We start from the raw sequence: 21,613 nt of genomic DNA, 5'->3' as shown, positions 1-21,613 counted from the left end.
CGTGAGCACACATTGTGTGTGTCTGTCAAAAATAAAGTTTTCCATGGATGTTGCCTAGACACCTTTACTATAGTACAAGTCATGTAAGAAGGCACATCTGCACAGGCAGAGAGAGTAATAAACAACTGTGGAGTGGATGAGATTTGGTTATGCGTGGTGAAAGAGGGGTGATACAGTTTTTATGCTGTAAAATCTTAGAAAGTTTACTACACACAGCAATGAATGAAGTACGCCATCATTGACTACTATTCACGACAAGGTGGTTTTAGGAAGACTGCCTTATTTGGTGTGTGGGATTAGTAGAGGGGACAGCCAAAATGTTTCAAAACTGGAGTGCCATCCAATGTGACACATGTTATAGCTTTTCCTGTTGTTGTGCCGGCAATGTTATTTGAGACAAATAAAAGCTTAATGGTGTCTTGATGTGCAACATCTTTTCTCTTAACTGTTTTACCTGTGTGTTCAAAAACATCAGCCGTTAAATTGCAGTTATGTAGCAAATGCATTGTACTTCCAGAAATGCACCCATGCACTTATTTCTGCATTCATTAATAAACAAAAAACATTGTCAGTATTCTCATAACCTATGTTCTGATTTTTTTTAGGCTCAAGCTCCTGATGACTTATCAGTTCGACGTGGTGATTGGATATATGCAGACCTCAATAATCAGACAGTGGATGGTTGGCTGTGGGCATATGCTCCAAAAACTCGCAAGTACGGTTTCATACCGAAAGCATATGCTCGACCACCAGCTATGACAAGTCTATAGAAAGAATGGTCTACAAAGAAGATTTACTCCAGCTGCCATTAAATTTATTTTGTGTGTGTGTGTGTGTGTGTGTGTGTGTGTGAGAGAGAGAGAGAGAGAGAGAGAGGTCTTGTTAGGAATATGATGATATACAGTTTTCACCTCACTGCTGTCTTCTCATATAATTCCACTTTTTTTATCACAATTTTGTGGTTAATGTATCTTGCCATAATCTTACACTTAGTAAAATTTCCATTGCTGTCACTGTAAAAGTGATGATCTATGGAGGAATGTTCTAATTTTTTTTTGTCTGTGTTTTGCTGTGCAAAGTATGAGGCTTTAAAGTAAACTCTGTACGTGAAGAAGGCAGATGTTTGTAATGTAGCTTAACTCCAGTATGAAAAGTATTGAGATGATGTACCATTTGTGTGAAATGTGCACTATCGTTTTACATCACTAATTCTGACTTTACATCAAGATGGTTTAGTCACAAATGTTTGTCTTTATGCAGATAATGTGTGTGTGTGTGTGTGTGTGTGTGTGTGTGTGTGTGTGTGTGTGTGTGTGCGTGTGTGCGTGCACGTGTACATGTCAGAATTTACTTGTACTGTTCGATCTTTGCCTTGTAGTAGTGACTACCAGAACATGCTTAACCCTCACAGGTATTAAGAATTCATTTTGTCATAAGTTCATACTGGGTTGGGATTACTAAAAAATTAACACATATTCAAAATTGTTGTCCTATTCTTTTGTTTTATGTTCTCTCTTGTTTCATTTGCCTTTGCTGATTTATTTTATATTTTCCTTTGGAACTTCTGTCACTGCTGTTTAACATTTTGTCAACTGTTTTCTTGTCTGCAGTTTACGTATGACTTGGGACCAGAAAATAAATGTAGCATCTATTTTTGGCAATTTTTTTTTTTAAGTGAGATGCAAACATTTGAAAGATTGTCACACTACATGAGAGGAGACAAACAGAGCCTTAGTTCTTAGAAAATGACTGTGTAAAAAAGGCCTGATTGGGGACTTTTTGACTAGAATGTTTGCTTTTGCAAAATCTTCAACACCTTTTCCTGTCAAAATGTCCTTTCGTTTTCTTTGTTTGACTTTATTTAAGCTTTCAAAAATGGTTGTTCTATTGAAAAACACTAGCATTTCCCCACTGGTGAACTGAATGCGTCTCCAGTTTAAGATGTTTTTGGACATGATTTGTCTTTTCCCACCCAATTTGATGATTGCAGAATGTGCAGCTTGTTAATTCCAACCGTTTATGGGCGTTCATGGTCATGTGACATGCTTGACAACACTACAGACAGAACTGAGAAGGAATTTAGTGTATAAGTAGAACCAAACATAGGATGCTATATTTCAGTGTCGGGGGAGAATTTCGAAGCAGTTGAAAAATGTTACAGATTTTTTTTTTCCCAGTTTCTATAGCTCAGTGTGTGGGCACTATAGGCTATAATGGCAGATGGCCGTAGTGTTAACAAACTATAATTTTGGCTGCCACAGGAGAAGGAGTGGTGCAGGGAAACAAGCCCGCCTCCCTTTCGCAGAGCGAAGCCTACAGCAGGACTGGTATATTCTCGTAGGGATCACCAATCTTTTTTGGTGTTATAAGGGTCATAATCAAAATCAATGATGGACTGGCATTAGTCACTCACTTATTTCAAAATTAAAAAAAAGAAACTCATGAGCAATGCACGACATAAACACTTCAGGGGCAGCTACCATGCTATTGCTTGTTGAGGCTTCCTGAGTATTGTTAATGATGTAGATACGGCCTGACCTCTAGCAGTATTTGATGCAACCACAGGTCAAAACATCCACCACCTAATTTGCCATGTTAAAAGTGCCCAGATATACCATCTTTTCAGCTGAAGATGTATGCATTTCTTTGTTATAAAACGCTAGATCTCGTGGCTGAGTACTACATTGCATTATGCAGTGTGTATCTGTAATAGACAATTCAACTACTTGCAGTTGTCATGGCATCAGAACATTCAGTGCATTGATATGTCGTTGCATTTTTACACTTTTTATCTGGCAAACAGGTTGTTACGCACATCACCTTTAAAGTTTAACTTCACGAGATGGTGTACAATACCAGTAACTGAAAACTGGTTACATTTTTGATATTAATATGCAGAAAATAAAGCTATTTCAAACTATCTCTCATGAACTAGTTCATCTGAATACAATTTGCAATAAAATAGTGTCCATTAGGTAATTCAATAAAATAGTGTCTATTAGGTAATTTTGTGTTTTTATTTTTTTGTATTTTGAGGCAGCATTTGTATCTATTTTGCATTTATCGCAAAATGCAATTTTTTCTGGTCCCTGTTTATGTCATTAGAATTTCAGATCTTGTCTGTTTCTTTTCCATTTCTTTTCTCTTGTTTCCTGTGAGGTGTGGCATTGTGATTCCTGCATTAAAAGTGAGTCCCTCTCGTAACTCTTTTTGCAATGTTTTACACTTATGTTTTTTTTTGTACTCCTTCCCACATTGTATTATCTCTGAAAATTAAACTTTATCATTATTTTTTTAATTTTCTGTTGTACTTTCAAACTTCTGCAGTAAATATGGTTATTTTGTAGCTTCATTGGTTTGACTTTACTTATAACTAAACAATACTGCTAACACATTATTGATGTGGAAAGCTGTTTGACATGCTGCAAAGAACTAAGTTTATGTTGAAATTCAGTGTTTGTGTTTGTTTATTTAGTTTAGGACATTGTCAATTTATACAGAAATAACTACAAATGTCCATCGATGATAGACAATCTCAAGAAGAAACTTCTCTTTTTATTTAACATTCTTTTTGTTTTTGACTATAACATTGTACTTATGACAATCTATGGCTGCAGTATGTTTGTAAACTCTTGAACCAATATTCAATTATATTTATTTTTATTTTTAGTTTTCATTAGCAGAGCTACATTCACCTCTTGCATAGTAAAATTCACACACGAATATCTAAATTTTACATGTTAGACTGTAAAAGTTCTGCACTGACAGTACCTGTTGCAAAGTATTTAATTCATTCGAAGTCATGTAATTTTTATGATTTACATTTTTTCAAGTGAATATGGTGACATCAGAGGTGACTGAGAAGTTAAGACTTTATTATACAAGGACAATTTGAAAATAAATATGCATGTAAGACATGTAAAATGAAGCTTTACTAGTTGGCATGACCATTTTGTGTTCATGTAAAAAGAGAAAGGGAAAAATGTAGGAAGGAAAAAGACATATGTTGTCATTATTTTAAACGTATTGTTTTCAGTCGGAGAATATAATTCTCTGTATTGGGAAAAATGATTTCTGTAAGGTACCATAAAATTTTATGTATGGTTACTAAATCTGTTAATTGTTTTTTGTATATACTCCCTTCAGGCTTCTAGAGAGAAGAGAGAATTCTGTAACCTCATAACTAATTTATCATGGCATATAGATTGAGAGTGACTCCTTTGCATTGGTTGCTATCCTGTGGAATCCTTCACTTTGGCAAAGGTCAGTAAAATTTGAAACTTGGCACAGTATGTTGTTGAAGGGGATGGAAAAGGAACAGAATGAAATTATGGCAGTGATTTTGATTGTATATGAACAGAAACATTACAGTGGCTGCATTAAGGATTTCAGCCTAAATCTTTGCCTGTCTGAAGTCCATTGTTTTCCCACTATGCCATCACACTGTTTTAAAAATCATCAGTCTAGAACAATTATAAATGAGTGGAAACATGTGTGCCAATTCCCATGACTTATAAAAACAAACAAGATAAGCTTCCCAGAACGAAGTGAAAGTGATCATAATTTGCGAAGTGTTGTGCTCATAAATATATATATTTAATTTAAAATATATCTTAATTTAACACCTGTTCTTCTATTTGTACATACGTTGAGCATTACATTAAGAAATATTTTGCCCTCAAAAACATTCTGAAATGTTACAGTAGCATTTATAACAACAGGCTGCCTCAGAATAAGGCATGAAAGGTAGTCTTTTTCACACTAAAAGGTGTGAAATAAGAGGGGACATCACAAATAACTTAACTTGTCTGCATTACTCATGTTTATCAGTATTTCTGCTTGAATTTATTACAGAGAAAAATGGACTGTATGAGTGAAAGAATATGATTGAGTACAAGAGGAATGAGACGTTGTTCCAAGTGTGTTTGTGTGAGTGTGTGTACATAGGGAAATTATTATAATCTGCCTATATTGCTCAATATTTGAAGCATATTAACTGCAAGTCATTGTCGTGACCAGATTTGTAATTGTGAAGCTAATTGTTATATATGTATATATTTTAATGAAGTAATTATCTTTGTTGCATTGTGGTTTGAGAAGTTTTCTATTTGTACTTTAATAGTTTATGTTTAAAAATTTTTGTGTTTCCATTTTGTAAGTATTTTTTAATGAAGTCATCAAAATGTTAAGAAGGTATTTTTATTTTATTTTGCACACCAATTTATATCCTTTATTTATATCCTGTTTACCACAGTTGCCTTATGATAAAATAACACACAAAACTTGCAGAAGGTTTATTGATTTGGTACCTGCACAAAATTTGAGCTCATTGAAATTACTATGGCAATTTTACCCACTCGTGACAGGTAAAGAGTGACAAATATGAAGAAAATGAAAACTATTAGAGTGTATGATTCATACCATTCATTAAAAAGTTGGCAATATCAACAAAAATATGTTTTGTTGAGAAATGTACTAGTGTAAAAGCAGTGTAGGGAGGAATCTGAGAAGACGTAGATGGGGAAGAGAATAACAGACGGCTGCTGTACTGCTTGATTAGTTGTTACGACAAACCGTGATGATAGTGTGTTGTGTTTTGGGACAGGGATGATGACCTAAACAGCATGGAATGTGTCCTGGTATTAAGAAAAATTCTCTGCAGTTTGAGCTTGATCTCTATGTTGTTCTATAGTTGATTCACTTGTGTCCACATAGGGGTAAAGTTTGAGTCAGTTATGGGACTTACAGGTTATCATAGATCACGAACCATACTCAAACTTGGCATTTTTGCATTTACAAATTATTGGCAGAGTTGAAAGGATTGATAAGTGACAGAAAAATACAACTGTATGACGGCTGAACCCTGAACATTTGGATTTACAATCCAATACCTATTCAATGACTCTGCATTGGTACCAAGGGAGTTGATAGGATGTGGGATGGGTTTGGCCAACAGCACAGGGACTGAGAATGGTGGGATGATAGAGGTATTATGTTGGGTAAATCATGTTTTGCAGTTAGAACTGTGATTGTATTAGTGCCTGGTATTTGTTTTTATATGAGGGGGAGTGAAAGGCTATTTACAATTTGTACAGAAACCAGATGGCAGTTATAAGAGTTGAGGGACATGAAAGGGAAGCAGTGGTTGGGAAGGGAGTGAGACAGGGTTGTAGCCTCTCCCCGATGTTATTCAACCTGTATATTGAGCAAGCAGTAAAGGAAACAAAAGAAAAATTCGGAGTAGGTATTAAAATCCATGGAGAAGAAATAAAAACTTTGAGGTTCGCCGATGACATTGTAATTCTGTCAGAGACAGCAAAGGACTTGGAAGAGCAGTTGAACGGAATGGATGGTGTCTTGAAGGGAGGATATAAGATGAACATCAACAAAAGCAAAATGAGGATAATGGAATGTAGTCGAATTAAGTCAGGTGATGTTGAGGGTATTAGATTAGGAAATGAGACACTTAAAGTAGTAAAGGAGTTTTGCTATTTGGGGAGCAAAATAACTGATTATGGTCAAAGTAGAGAGGATATAAAATGTAGACTGGCAATGGCAAGGAAAGTGTTTCTGAAGAAGAGAAATTTGTTAACATCGAGTATAGATTTAAGTGTCAGGAAGTCGTTTCTGAAAGTATTTGTATGGAGTGTAGCCATGTATGGAAGTGAAACATGGACGGTAAATAGTTTGGACAAGAAGAGAATAGAAGCTTTCGAAATGTGGTGCTACAGAAGAATGTTGAAGATTAGATGGGTAGATCACATAACTAATGAGGAAGTATTGAATAGGATTGGGGAGAAGAGAAGTTTGTGGCACAACTTGACCAGAAGAAGGGATCGGTTGGTAGGACATGTTCTGAGGCATCAAGGGATCACCAATTTAGTATTGGAGGGCAGCGTGGAGGGTAAAAATCGTAGGGGGAGACCAAGAGATGAATACACTAAACAGATTCAGAAGGATGTAGGTTGCAGTAGGTACTGGGAGATGAAGAAGCTTGCACAGGATAGAGTAGCATGGAGAGCTGCATCAAACCAGTCTCAGGACTGAAGACCACAACAACAACAACAACATGAGGGGGAGAGTGGGGGGCTGTCAAACTTATTATGTCATGTTGCAAAGTTTGAATTTATATGGCAACCAGGCAGCGAATTAATGCAAGGGTTTTCATTGTTCAATAAAAATCACTTCCAATAATAAATGACACTTCAGTGGTTTTACCACATTGATTAAGTATTATTGCCATATCTTGTGATATTTTATTTCCCAAATATAGTAGAATGTCTTTTCTCCTATGGCTTTTGCCCTGTAATTAAGTTTTTGTTTGTTTTCATATCTTTTTCTTCATGAAACTTCCCATTCATGATTTACTGTTGGAATTTTTTTCTATCATATTTTCCAGTTTTATCATGAGAAACTTGCTACTTTTTGCTCCCTCATTACTACATAGCTTGTTTCTCACAATTTTCATTGGAATATCTATTATTTTCAGTTTTTCTGATCTTTTTGTTGTCTTCCTTTTTTTTCATCCCCCCCCCCCCCCCCCCACCTTCTTTCTTCTTTTTCACCACTCCCATCATCTCTAATACTCCAAACCCTCCTCTCCTCGCATCACATATTATATTCGGTGCTTTTGAAAACATGCTTTTGCTCTATCTAAACTGAGGTCCTACATTTTGTTTCTTGAAATCTGCATATTCTTGGGAGTCCCTCCCCCCTCACAGAGGCCTAACTTTGAAAGTCCCTATTCTGTATGTAATCCCACTCTTCACCAGCCCTTTTACAGTTTTAAATACAGCAATCTCTTGCATTTATCTGGCTAATCTGTTGCATATCGTCGGTGAAGAAACAATACCGCGTAAATAGCAAAACAAGCATTTTACACAAGAGACAAAAAACTGTCTAAAATGCCTGATACATTTCACAGCGGCGCTAAATTTTCATCATAGCACTACAAGAAAATATTGGATCAAATAAAAAAGTGAAACTACAAAAAAATAAGCTTTAGAAAGCTTAATTAAGGTACATATGCTGAATTGTCTCGGTATTTATGCCATGATCTGTTACTTACACGGTATTTGTTTGTCAGTCTCCCAGCACGGCTTGACACATTTACATTGGTATTTGGTGCTGAGAAAGCTAGTAAGACATTGTTTTGGAGCATTAATCATTTTTTACTGAAAGCTTTCATAGAAACATTTTAAATAAATATACTGTTTACATAGTTCCGGTAATGTATGCACATTTCTTCAAGAAAAATCCTAAACTTCACTCAAAGCATCAAAAAGGGAATTACACTGCACTGATACTCGTCACACAGTTACCCCTGCGATAATTTTCATCCATAAGGAATGTTGTCATAATAATTATGACAATCTTTAGGAAAAACCGATTTAATTTGTAAATGATCCCATTTGGATTTCTTGATTTTCTGTCTTTCCTTGTATATTTTCGGGAAGCAAACATCTCCAAAAATGTTTCTCTGACGCCTTGGTAATTCTTGCCACACCCTCGCTGAAAGAGATCTTGTAGTAAATAATATCATTTGGGTTGTACTGTAGTGCCCTCAGATAGGTAACTGTAGGCTCATTTTTTACAGCTCTTCCAGGCCTAATTGAGTCTTACAGACACAAACTTTTCTCTGCGTAGTTGATGAAAAAGTAATAATCTAGGTAATGGACTTCGTATGTCTGTGGCTTTTTCCTCGCTTCTTTAGGTATCATAGTGTATTGGCTAGGAAGTGTAACTTCACGTCCTTTTAGTTTGCACTCAATGTAACTGTGAACTGAGTCACATTCCATCTGAGTATGGCCTTTCTCCAAAAACTTTGTGTAATCAATACTCCAGTATCAATTGCTAATCTTAAAAGAGCATCTGATAATATCACATTTCTGTTCTGATATGTGCAGCCGTCAGAATACAGAATGACTTGAACAGGATTTTCCTTAATTGTTCTGGATAGGGTGTCCACAATGCATGGGGCAAAACATGATGCAGCCAAATCACGTGTAACATACTGCATCACGACTTCCTAAATTATACATTGTAAAGTTATGAACAGCCAACTTTTTTTAAAATACACTTACACTTAAATATGGAGCTACTTCATGGCCTGTAAGTCCATGGTGTACACTGAGCAGAGCTTCTGCTGGGCTTCTTTCTTGTCAGCATCTTTTTGCATCCTTGCCTGCTCTTTCTGTTCTGTGCGTTGCTTCCACACGTCTTCACTCAAGTTACCAAGCCTGTAACTACAAACACAAGTCGCACTGGTCTTTCTTGGGGGAAAATAAGCTAATATTACCATCTTCTAAAATCACTTAATGGTGAAACCTTCTCCGCATGACATTTTTCCACATAGTCCATATGGCTGTTGTTTGGATTGTAGAATAGGCTCAAGGTGCAACTTCGAGGACGAATTACTGCAGTAATGCGATGGAAGTTGAAGAGAGTCCAGGAATTATTTCATGAAGGTTCTCTCATCTTTCTTCTTCGTCTGTTTGATTCAAGGTCATGACGATTCTGTATCAGGACTCATCCCACGTGTGGAATTACCCAGCCAATATTGGACAGTCCATTCTTTAACCCCAAGAGTATTGTGAAAGATCTTTTAGCACACTTTATGTTTCCCCAGCTCATTTTTGAAATGATAAATGAGCGTCCCTTTTCTCTTGGATTCGCCAGTGTTCTTCCCTGGACGTTTGGTTGGAATTATGTCCACAAGGTTGATAACGTAAACCTTCATCTGATTCTATGACATCGTTTCCCAAAATATGTCAAATACTGCCTGCCTATTATCAGCAGACAACTGATGACACTTCCTTTGAACAGATTTCTGGCACATCTTCGAAGTACATGTTGGATCTAAATTTCATGCCTCTCTTGGAGTATCATGAGAGATTTTACCAATTCGACTTCTTTTGTATCCAATATATGCCTGTCCACGCATACTCAGAATTTTATTGGCATTTTTCTTCCAATCTTCAGGATGTGGTTTAGACTTCCTTTTCCTGTTACTGCTTACGTCACCATAAAATTCTTGGCCTTCACTGTCAGCATCATTATTGCTCCCGTGATCTTCCGATAATTTATCCAGAGTCTTTGGCAAACAATGAGCACCATCGCATAGCAATGAGTGTGAAGTACTGTCGTCTCTAGTGGAAACTGTGACTGGTTTCATTTTGAGCATTGTTGGATACAGCCACTGAAGTTTTTGGATGGAAAAATATGTATAAATTAATTTAATCAGATAAAGGTACTCAAATTCGTGTATTTATGAGAATGATGGCATCAGTAATACCGTTAACAATAATCCCAAGAAAATTTACCTGCGTTATTAGATGTTGCAGGGACAGTAACCGAGAACCCCGTATAAGACATTAATTCTTCTTCAGTAAATGTAACTTCAGTGTTATGACTTTTCTCGGCTGTTGTTTGTTCTGCATTTACGGGAGACCCTACAAGAAAGTGGACAGTCTAGAAATCTTTGGCAGAGATGAATAAAGCACAGAACGAGTGAAGTGGCGGCGTTCTAACATTCAAAGGTGAATAATAAAACAATTTTCTTACCGCTGTCAGTCCCTATCAGGAATGATTCCCTGCTTTCGTAAGCTGAGTTCAGCTGAGAAACAATTTCTTCTTCAGTAAAACGATCATCATCTATATCGCTGTCCAATAGCCACACTGTCAACTACCACTCCTCTCCTACAAACTGAGCTTGGGCATCCTCCTTCACATCCTTGAGCCTTCACTGTTTCCTCCCAAACAGAGGCAACTCAGGGATCATAAGAACCACTCACAACAGTACAGTGTTCTCAACATCTTATCTAAGGGTCGCTTCCCTCCTTTTATCGGTATTATCCAAGGGTCTCACATTCAGCCGCAGGCCTGCATTTAATAATGCTGCTTTGGTTAAAGACCTATTTTCCTTCACATGTAATGTCATTTGGAATAATCATCTTGCAATCCAATCTGAAAATTTTTGCAGCAGAAAAACTGAAGCTGAACCCTGGCTTGAAGTTTCCACTACCACTACCTCAAAATCAATACTTAACAAGCTTTCCAAGAAATACTAACATGCAACGTTGTTTCATCACCCTTCCTCAGGTCCCTGCAACATGACCCTAACCTGTCTTCAGCAGAATTCCAAGCACTTTATTCTCTAAAAACTGATGGTTCCAACATTATCCTCCCAGAACACAAGGCTCTACCAAAGTGGTAGTTGACCAACAGGAGTATGTAAATGAGTGTCGAAGCTAGCTTTCTGGCACTTCTGCATATAGCATCTGCCATCGAGATCCCATGCCTGTGGTACAAACTGACCCACAATCCCTGCATAAAATCTCAGGCCCCCCAGAAGCACTAATACCTCAGTCCATAAAACTTACCCCACCCAAACCATGCACTCTCACCTTCTTCATAAAATGTACAAATCCTGTCCTTCTAGCCATCCCATAGTTCTGGTCACCCTGGTCATACCACAGTTGCTGGCTTCAAAGCACCAACTGAATGTATCTCTGCCTTGATCAACACTTGCAACCTACAGTACAAACTCCGTTGGTACGTGTATGGGCCTGTTTGACAAATTCATGGCTAGATAAGAGCAAAAATCCAGTTATGAGTTAGTATGAATGGGCGTAGAGGATGTATACTGGCACCACACAATATCATCTTTCAGAGCACACTCTGTAACACAACAGTCACAGTCTCAGTGTCCATTTCGCCACTCGAGCAGTCTGGATTCTCCTTTCTGACACTAGTTTCTCAGAACTCCACAGATGGTAATTGGTTTTCAGTGCGCTTTAGTTCTTGCTACCCACATGTTCTAAAATTGTGTTCATTTCTGTGTTCTATGGTATCAGCATTTTTTTTCACTTCCCATCTTATTGTTTTTTCCCCCTTCAGTAAACGCTGTCTTGCTTATTACCCTATCTTTCAGCTCTATATCTTGGATTTTCAAATCTAGTCTGGTGCAGGCACCAACAAGTATCTCATCCTCTCCAATAAGTCTCCCCTGGTCTGGGGTTCTGGATGACTTTTCTGTAACTCTTCCCATTTCTTAAATCTTACCAGTCCTTTTACTTCACTTCTCTCCCTTTACCTTCAATCTGTCTCTTTGAAGAAGGAGCTACTGGCTCTGAAAGCTCACATTTCTATATCTTTCGCGTATTTCCTCGTTCCAGCACTTGGTGAGTTGAATTTTTTCATCTATCCATATTATATTAACAACTATCTTTTCCGTGACATTTTTCCAGGCCTTCATTGGAATTACACACACACACACACACACACACACACACACACACACACACACACACAATTTCGCAGTCAAGACTCCAGTCTTTGGCTGCCGAAAGCTTACTTGTTTGACAGTCTTTTAGTAGTGCCTACCTGTTAGTCGATTCTGACCCTCCATAATCCCTTGGACTAAAGTATGTTGGTTTCTTCTGTCCTGCACTAAGTTCCAAACACTTTCCAGATTGGAGTTCATTGCTTTAATGATGCCACCAATCTTATCCTTTGCTGCCTTCTGTTCCTTATGTCAGCAAATCATACCATCTCATGATGTGCCCAAAATAGGTTAGTGTTTTCTTCAGCTTCAAACCTTCCAAAGAGCAATCTGGTTATTTGAAGTAATACCGGTCTTGTCACTCTCTTTGTAGTCCATGGAACACTAAAGGATTTCCTCAAACACCACAGTTCAAAGGGAGTGTATTCTATGACATTGTCTTTCTTATGGTCCAGGTCACACAGGCATCCCATCACAACTAGAAAGGCCATAGTCTTTTACTATATCGATAATTGTTATTAGTTATGACCCAACTCCTTAAAACAATGTCAAGGCTGGACATCGCCTGTCTTCCTAGTAACAAACGTCTCTTGAATTCTTGGCTGCAGTCACCATCAGCAGAAATCTGTGAACCAAGACAGTTTAACATAGGAACTACATCCACTGTTTCTCCTCCTGCATGTCGTGAAGTGATAGCTATACTTTTCTTAATTTTCTGTCATCAGGATGGTATCTTCTGCATACCTACACATATTTATTCCACCTATTTTAATTCCGGTTTCTTCTTCATGCAACCCAGCATTCCTCAAAGTGTGCTGTGCATACAGATAGAATAAATAAGTTGGCAATACAGTCTTGCTGTACTCCATACTGAATCTTGCCCCCCTTTAGTTGCTCCATGAAAGGTCAGAGTATAAACTCTGTATGAGATAAATGAGACAGTCTGGTACTCCCATGTACTTCCCATACTTTATTGTGGTCAACCCAGATGCAGGCTTTAGCATAATCAATAAAGCAGAGATACACACCTTTCTGGAATTCTCTTGCTTTCTCCATAATCCATCGGATGTCGCCAGTTTGGCCAGTGGTTCCTCTTCCTTCATGAAATCCAACTTGTTTGTTCTTCAGGTATCTCTTTGCCTGTATACTGGCGAAGTCTCTTTCGTAAGATTTTACGCATTGCTTTGAAAGCATGTGAAATAAGCGTGTTTCATGATTTGAACACTAGTTGGAAATTGTCTTCTTTGGAATCACGATGAATACTGGCCTTTTCCCACCTTTCAGCCACTATTGGGCTCTCCATATTTGCTGATATATTGAATACAGCACTTCCATCACATTCTCTCCAATGACTTCGAACAATTCTGCTGCTATTCCACCATGTCCACTACTGTAGCCTCATTTTTAGCAACATTTTTGAGCATCCATATGACTTTTCTAAAATATTTGGTTTTGGTTCTAAGATCACATTAACTCGATCACCACCAGTATGCGGTCGTATGTATTCTGCCCATCTTTCCTTAATGTCTTCTGCCTCTGTTAGATCTTTACCATTTTTAGTGTTTTCAACAAGGGCCAATGCTGTGGGGGCTTAGATTTGATACATCAAAATATTTTCTCACTAGGTGATGCACACGGCATGTATTAATATGCCTGTAAACTGTTTTGTGTTTTATTGAAATTAGATACATACAAATGGAGCAGACACTTAATGTATGTAGAACATATAACAAAAGCAATGATTTCTTCACCATTGCAATATACCAGGTGCAGAAGTATGAAACCAGAATTTCCCTATAGATGGTGCTAGCTATCAGTGTAGGGCCTGTGTGCCATCTGCTTCCTGTAATGTTTGATTGCGAATGTCAACACACAGTAACCCAAGTTCCATACATTGGAATCTGTTTCAAACCCGTAAACATGTCGAGTTTTGTGCATACATACTATGATTTGCAGACAGCATTGGTTTTCTGTTATCATTTGAAGAAAACTGCTGCAGAATCACACAGAATGCTTTTTGAAGCTTTCAGCAAACATGCTCTTGGGACAAAAATGTTTCAAGTGGTTCAAAAAATTAAAAGTGGTGATTTTGATGTGAGAAATGACGAGCGCAGGAAACCACAAAAAAAAAAAAAATTCGAAGACAACGAATTGCAGGCCTTATAGGATGCTAATACTCAAGCTCAACCAGAACATGTGGAACAGTTGAATGTGATGCAGAAAGTGAGTTCTGCATGAACCGAATGAGACAGCAAGCAAATCGGAAGACCACTTGTGAAATGCTGCTCGCCAGATGCAAAAGAAAGTCATTTCTCCATCAAATAGTGACAAGTGATGAGAAATGATTATACTTTGAGAATCATAAGTGTTGAAAATTGTGTGTGAATCCAGGCAAACTATCGACATCTACTGCAAGACCAAGGGGCCAAACTGCGAGGTCATCGGCCCCTTGTTTCTGGTAAAATAATTACACAAAGGAAAGAAGAAAAGGAAGGAGACCTACAACACACTAACAGGAGAAAGGAAGAACAAGAAGAATGACAGAAGGAAAACCAATACTACTATGGACAAAACAGGAAATGAAAACCACAGGTAGGGGTAAAAACAAATGAGTAGATGACTGTGGCTGGCTGACCATGAGAATAAAAAGGAAAAGCCAGCCACCATGTGACACATTAAAATATCCACTCTAAAAGCATTAGAGTGAAGAACACAAAGGGACGAAGGACATATACAGAATGTTAAAACCCACCATCATGTATAAAATGTAAAACTAAATTAGCCGATGAAGAGATGTCAGCTAAAATTATAATGGCAATGAGTCCGGTAACTGAGGAGTCCGTTGCAGGGCAGCCAAAGGAGGACAGCTCACCAAGATATGGGCCACTTTCAGACGGGCGGTGCACCAATAATGAGTTGGATCATCACGGCGCAGGAGGTAGCCATGTGTCACCCAAGTGAGGCCAATGTGGAGCTGGCAGAGAACCACAGAGTCCCTGCGAAAGGACCACATGGAGGACTGCCACACATTCGTAGTCTCCTTAATGGCTCACAGTTTGTTGGGCATGCTGAGGTTATGCCATTTTATCTCCCAAAGCCGCAAAACATTGCAGTGCAGTACTGCATGCAGGTCAGTTGCAGGGAAACCAATCTCCATAAGCAGTATCCGCATAGCCCGTTTGGCCAGCTTGTTGGCAAGTTCATTGCCTGGGATTCCGATGTGACCTGGGGTCCAGACAAACACCACTGAACGACTGGACCGTTCCAGGGCATAGACGGACTCCAGGATGGTCGCTACCAAAGGATGACGAGGGAAGCACTGGTCGATAGCTTGTAGGCTGCTCAAGGAGTCAGTACGCAGAAGAAATGACTCCCCAGGGCATAAACGGATATGCTCAAGAGCACGAGATATAGCCACCAGCTCGGCAGTGAAAACACTGCAGCCATCGGGCGAGGAATGCTGTTCAATATGTCCTCCATGGACATACACAAAGCTGACGTGACCATCAGCCATTGGTGTAAACCACTTCGTGGCCTTGGTACATGTCAAGAATCGAGAGGGAAGCGGCAGCGGAGAGCCGTGGGGTTAACTGAGTTCTTAGGGTCATGTGATTAGGTGTACACCATGGATGTATACGTGAAATGGATCTCAGGTATAGGTGGTAAATGTAAGGACTCCAGTTCGGAAAGAAGGGATCGAACACGAACTGCAATTGGAAGCCCTGACCTGAGCTGCCGATTTTTGAGGCAGATGAACTGCCATGGGTGGGAAAAGGAGATGGTGATTCAGACGCGCAGGAGAACTACGAACATGTGCAATGTAACTGGCCAGCAGTTGTGCACGCATAACCTGCAATGGAGGGACTCTGGCCTCCACCAAGAGACTTGTCACCGAACTTGTCCTAAAAGCTCCTGTTGCTAGGCGAACGCCACAGTGGTGCAGTGAGTTGCGTAAACGCAATGCTGAGTGCGCTGCCGAACCATAAACGACTCCCGTAGTGAAGGTGGGATTGAACAAGGACTCTTTAGAACTGAAGCATCATAGAGCAATCTGTATCCCAGTTGGTGTTGCTCAGGCAGCGGAGGGCATTGAAGTGCTGCCAGCACTTCCGCTTAAGCTGACGAAGCCAAGTCAATCGGGCGTTGAAAACCAGTCCTAACAATCGATATGTCTCCACTAGAATGAGTGGATCATCATTAACGTAACGTTCTGGATGAATGGTATGACACCTACAGCAGTGCATAACACATGACTTTGTGGCCGAAAACTGGGAACCGTGGGCTAGAGCCAATGACTGCGCCTTGTGGATGGCTCCCTGTAGGTGCTGCTCAGCAACACTAGCACTGGTTGAGCAGTACGAATTGCAGATGTTGTCTGCATACAGAGAAGTGAGACAGACGGCCCTACTGCTGCTGCTAGGCCATTAATGGCCACTAAAAAGATAGACACACTCAATAAAGAGCCCTGCGGGACCCCATTCTCCTGGTTATGGGTGCAACTATGGGAGCCACCAGCTTGGAGATGGAAAGTACGAAGTGACAGGAAATTTTGGATAGAAATCTGGAGCGGGCCTCAGAGACTCCACTCATATAATGTGGCAAGGATATGATGTCGAGGGACACAAGATTATCAGTGGTAGAGCGACCCTGGCGGAAGCTGCCCTGACATGGAGCCAGAAGGCCACATGATCCCAGGACCCAACCCAGCCACCGACACACCATACGTTGCAGCAGCTTACAAAGAACAGTGGCGAGGCTGATGGGCCGATAGCTATCCACATCAAGGGTTTTTTTACTGGGTTTGAGACCCGGAGTGATGGTGCTCTCCTGTCATTGCGATGAAAAGACGCCATAGCACGAAATCTGGTTGAAGATGAGATGTTTAATCATCTGACTGTGGATCCAGTCTGGCCCAGTAGCTGTGTTGGGGCATGTGCAAGGGCACTGAGGAGCTCCCACTCTGTAAATGGTGCATTAGAGGATTCACTGTGGCGTGTAGTCAGTGAGAGGACTTTCCCTTCCAGCTCCTGTTTGAGAGTGCGAAAGGCTGATTTTCCGACGCCGAGGCATGAGCATAGTGCTCAGCAAAGTGGTCGGCAATTGCATTTGCGTCAGTAAATAACACGCCATTTACGTTAACACTGGGAGCACCTGTTTGGGTGTGGTACCCAAAAACATATTTCATCTTTGCCCCGACTTGAAAAGGTGACGTATGGCACCCAATGATTGAGACATATCCCTCCCAACACAGAGCCGTTTAAAGGCTATGAGTTGCTCCAGGGAAGGGTTCCGCTTATGCCGCTGTAGAGCTTGCCGACACTCCTTAATTGCTTCAGCGACTTCTGGGGACCACCAAGGGACTGACTTTCGCCGGGGGCTCACTAAAGAACAAGGGATCGCGTTTTCTGCCACAGAAATGATTGTAGTCACCTTCTCAACCATCACATCGATGTTGCCAAGTGGGGGAGATTCAATGGTGACAGCAGGGGTGAAAGTTTCCCAATCTGCTTGAATATTTAACGGGCATTCAGCCGGGTAGCGTAGTCCAAAAGCCGCGATATTTAGGCAAGCCGACTTCTTGTCATCTTCAGGCGTTCTTGGAGTCAGATTGATCAATGATGGATGTCGACTTTATATAATCTCGACCCCTCTCCCGCAGCCTCCGTCTGGGCACTTCCGAGTGGTCCGCGGCCAGTGGTGGGGGAAGGGCGGCACTGGATGATGGGAGAAGTGCAGCGCCCCACGACAGATCATGGGCCACAGTCCTTCTGCGGCTACACCGCTTGCGGAACTCTGCCGTCATGGTAACAACACTTCTTCTTCTTCAAGTGTCCTGACAGGAGCAGATTTCCATGTAGACTGTCCTTGTCTTTCAATCGTACTCAAAGCTGGATGCCCGGCTTTGGTTAACTGTGAACTGCTGTCTTTCTTTGTTCGTCATGCAGCCGAATCTCCACTGCCTATTTGAGGATGCAATCCCAGAAGGTGTTCGATTGCTGTAACACCTTTGTGCCATCGTATTTCATGTCATGTCTATGTCTACATCTACATGGATACTCTGCAAATCACATTGAAGTGCCTGGCAGAGGGTTCATCGAACCACCTTCGCAATTCTCTATTATTCCAATCTCATATAGCGCACGGAAAGAATGAACACCTATATCTTTTGGTACGGGCTCTGATTTCCCTTATTTTATCATGGTGATCGTTCCATCCTATGTAGGTTAGTGTCAACAAAATATTTTCACATTCATAGGAGAAAGTTGGTGACTGGAATTTAGTGAGAAGATTCCGTCACAACGAAAAACGCCTTTCTTTTAATGATTTCCAGCCCAAATCCTGTATCATTTCTGTGACACTCTCTCCCATATTTCACGATAATACAAAACGTGCTGCCTTTCTTTGAACTTTTTTTATGTACTCTGTCAGGCCTATCTGGTAAGGATTCCACACTGCGCAGCAGTATTCTAAAAGAGGATGGACAAGCGTAGTGTAGGCAGTCTCCTTAGTAGGTCTGTTACGTTTTCTAAGTGTCCTGCTAATAAAACGCAGCCTTTGGTTAGCCTTCCCCACAACATTTTCTGTGTGTTCTTTCCAATTTAAGTTGTTTGTAATTGTAATACCTAGATATTTAGTTGAATTTACGGCTTTTATATTAGACTGATTTACTGTGTAACCGAAGTTTAATGAGTTACTTTCAGCACTCATGTGGATCACCTCACACTTTTCGTACCATTCAGATATTTTTTCTAAATTGTTTTGCAATTTGTTTTGATCTTCCTGGTGACTATTAGTTGATCAATGACAGTGTCATCTGCAAACAACCAAAGATGGCTGCTCGGATTGTCTCCCAAATCGTTTATATAGATAAGGGACAGCAAAGGGCCTATAACACTACCTTGGGGAACACCTGAAATCACTTCTGTTTTACTCGATGACTTTTCTTCAATTACTACGAACTGTGACCTCTCTGACAGGAAATCGCAAATCCAGGTCACATAACTGAGACGATATTCCATAAGCACGCAATTTTACTACAAGCTGCTTGCGTGGTACACGGTCAAAAGCCTTTCAGAAATCCAGGAATATGGAATCGATCTGAAATCCCTTGTCAATAGCACTCAGCACTTCATGTGAATAAAGAGCTAGTTGTGTTTCACAGGAACGATGTTTTTTAAACCCATTTTGACTGTGTCAATAGACCATTTCCTTCGAGGCAATTCATAATGTTCGAACACGATATATGTTCTAAAATCCTGCTGCATACCGATGTTAATGATATGGGCCTGTAATTTAGTGGATTACTCCCACTACCTTTCTTGAATATTGGTGTGACCTGTGCAACTTTCCAGTCTTTGGGTACGGATCTTTCGTCGAACGAATGGTTGTATATGATCGTTACGTATAAAGCTAGTTCATCAGCATACCCTGTAAGGAACCTAATTGGTATAGAGTCTGGACCAGAAGACTTGCTTTTATTAAGTGATTTAAGTTGCTTCACTACTCTGAGGATATTTACTTCTACGTTACTCATGTTGGCAGCTGTTCTCGATTCGAATTCTGGAATATTTACTTAGTCTTCTTTTGTGAAGGCATTTCGGAAGGCTGTGTTTAGTAAATCTGCTTTGGCAGCACTGTCTTTGATAGTATCTCCATTTTTATCGCGCAGAGAAGGCAGTGATTGTTTCTTGCCGCTAACATAATTCACATACGATCAGTATCTCTGTGGATTTTCTGCCAGGTTTCGAGACAAAGGTTCGTTGTGGAAACTGTTATAGGCATCTCGCATAGAACTCCGCACTAAGTTTCGAGCTTCTGTAAAGGATCGTCAATCTTGGGGATTTTGCGACAGTTTAAATTTGGCATGTTTGTTTCGTTGTTTCTGCAACAGTGTTCTAACCCATTTTGTGTACCAAGGAGGATCAGCTCCATCGTTTGTTGGTTTATTTGGTATAAACCTCTCAATTGCTGCCGATACTATTTCTTTGAGTTTAAGCCACATCTGGTCTACACTTATATTATTAATTTGGAATGAGTGGAGATTGTCTCTCAGGAAGGCGTCAAGTGAATTTTTATCTGCGTTTTTGAGTAGGTATATTTTTCGCTTATTTTTCAAGGATTTGGGGATTACAATATTCAGTCTTGCTATGACAGCCGTGTGTTCACTAATCCCTATATCGGTTTTAATGCAGGTTATTAACTCAGGATTATTTGTTGCTAAGAGGTCAAGTGTGTTTTCACAACCGTTTACTATTTGCATGGGCTCATGAACTAACTGCTCAAAATATTTTCAGAGAATGCTTTTAGCACAATTTTGGATGATATTTTATGTGTACCTCCGGAATTAAACATGTATTTTCGCCAACATATTGAGGGTAAATTAAAGTCACCACCAGCTATTATCGCATGAGTCTGGTACGTATTTGGAATCAAACTCAAGTTTTCTTTGAACCTTTCAGCAACTGTATCATCTACATTGGGAGGTAGGTAAAAGGATACAATTATTATTTTATTCCAGTTGCCAACAATGACCTCTGCCCATACTACCTCACAGGAAGTATCTACTTCAATTTCGCAACAAGTTAAACTACTTCTAACAGCAACAAACACGTCACCACCAACCGTCTTTAGCCTATCTCTTCGGAACACCGTTAGGTTCTTTGCAAAAATTTCCACTGAGCTTATATCCGGCTTTAGCCAGCCTTCAGTGCCTATAACAATTTGAGCATCAGTGCTTTCTATTAGCGCTTAGAGCTCTGGTACTTTCCCAACACAGCTACGACAATTTACAACTGTTATACTTATGGTTCCTGTATCTATGTTCTTTCTGTGTTCAGCCTGTACCCTTTGTGACTGAAGCCCATCTTGTGTTTTCCAGAGACCCTCTGACCTAAAAAACTGCCCAGTCCATGCCACACAGCCCCTGCTACCTGTGTAGCTGCCTCCTGTGTATAGTGGACACCTGACCTATTCAGCGGAACCCGAACCACAACCACCCTTTGGTGCAAGTCGAGGAATCTGCAGCCTACACAGTCGCAGAACTGTCTGAGCCTCTGATTCAGACCCTCCACTCGGCTCTGTACCAGAGGTCTGCAATCGGTCCTGTTGACTTTCATCTTGCAAGCAAGGCGCAGCCTTTACCACTTCTGTTAGCTGCTCGAAACCAGAGAGAAGCTCTTCTGATCCAAAGCAACGCACATCATTGGTACCGACGTGAGCAACCGCCTGCAGTTGGCTGCACCCTGTGCTCTTTATGGTATCCGGGAGAACAACCCTTTCCACATCTGGAATGACTCCACCCGGTATGCACATGCAGTGCACATGGGTTTT

General features: G+C 40.1%; 1 protein-coding gene across 1 annotated transcript in view; it reads left to right on the top strand.

The window, feature by feature from the left end:
• LOC126100559 (SH3 domain-containing protein Dlish) overlaps window positions 1–5,169 on the top strand; it is a 79,217-nt gene extending 74,048 nt beyond the window's left edge. Inside the window, exon 7 of the mRNA XM_049911178.1 lies at window positions 606–5,169. Coding sequence (XP_049767135.1) covers window positions 606–770 — 165 coding nt within the window. The 3' untranslated portion in view covers window positions 771–5,169. The remainder of the gene's footprint in view (window positions 1–605) is intronic.
• The last annotated feature ends 16,444 nt before the right edge of the window (window positions 5,170–21,613 follow it).

The sequence above is a fragment of the Schistocerca cancellata genome, chromosome 9 (genome assembly GCF_023864275.1).
Source record: "Schistocerca cancellata isolate TAMUIC-IGC-003103 chromosome 9, iqSchCanc2.1, whole genome shotgun sequence".
In the NCBI taxonomy this organism is placed as follows: Eukaryota; Metazoa; Arthropoda; class Insecta; order Orthoptera; family Acrididae; genus Schistocerca; species Schistocerca cancellata.
The sequence above is the reverse complement of the archived record's forward strand: the minus strand, read 5'-3'. Positions and strand labels throughout refer to the sequence as shown.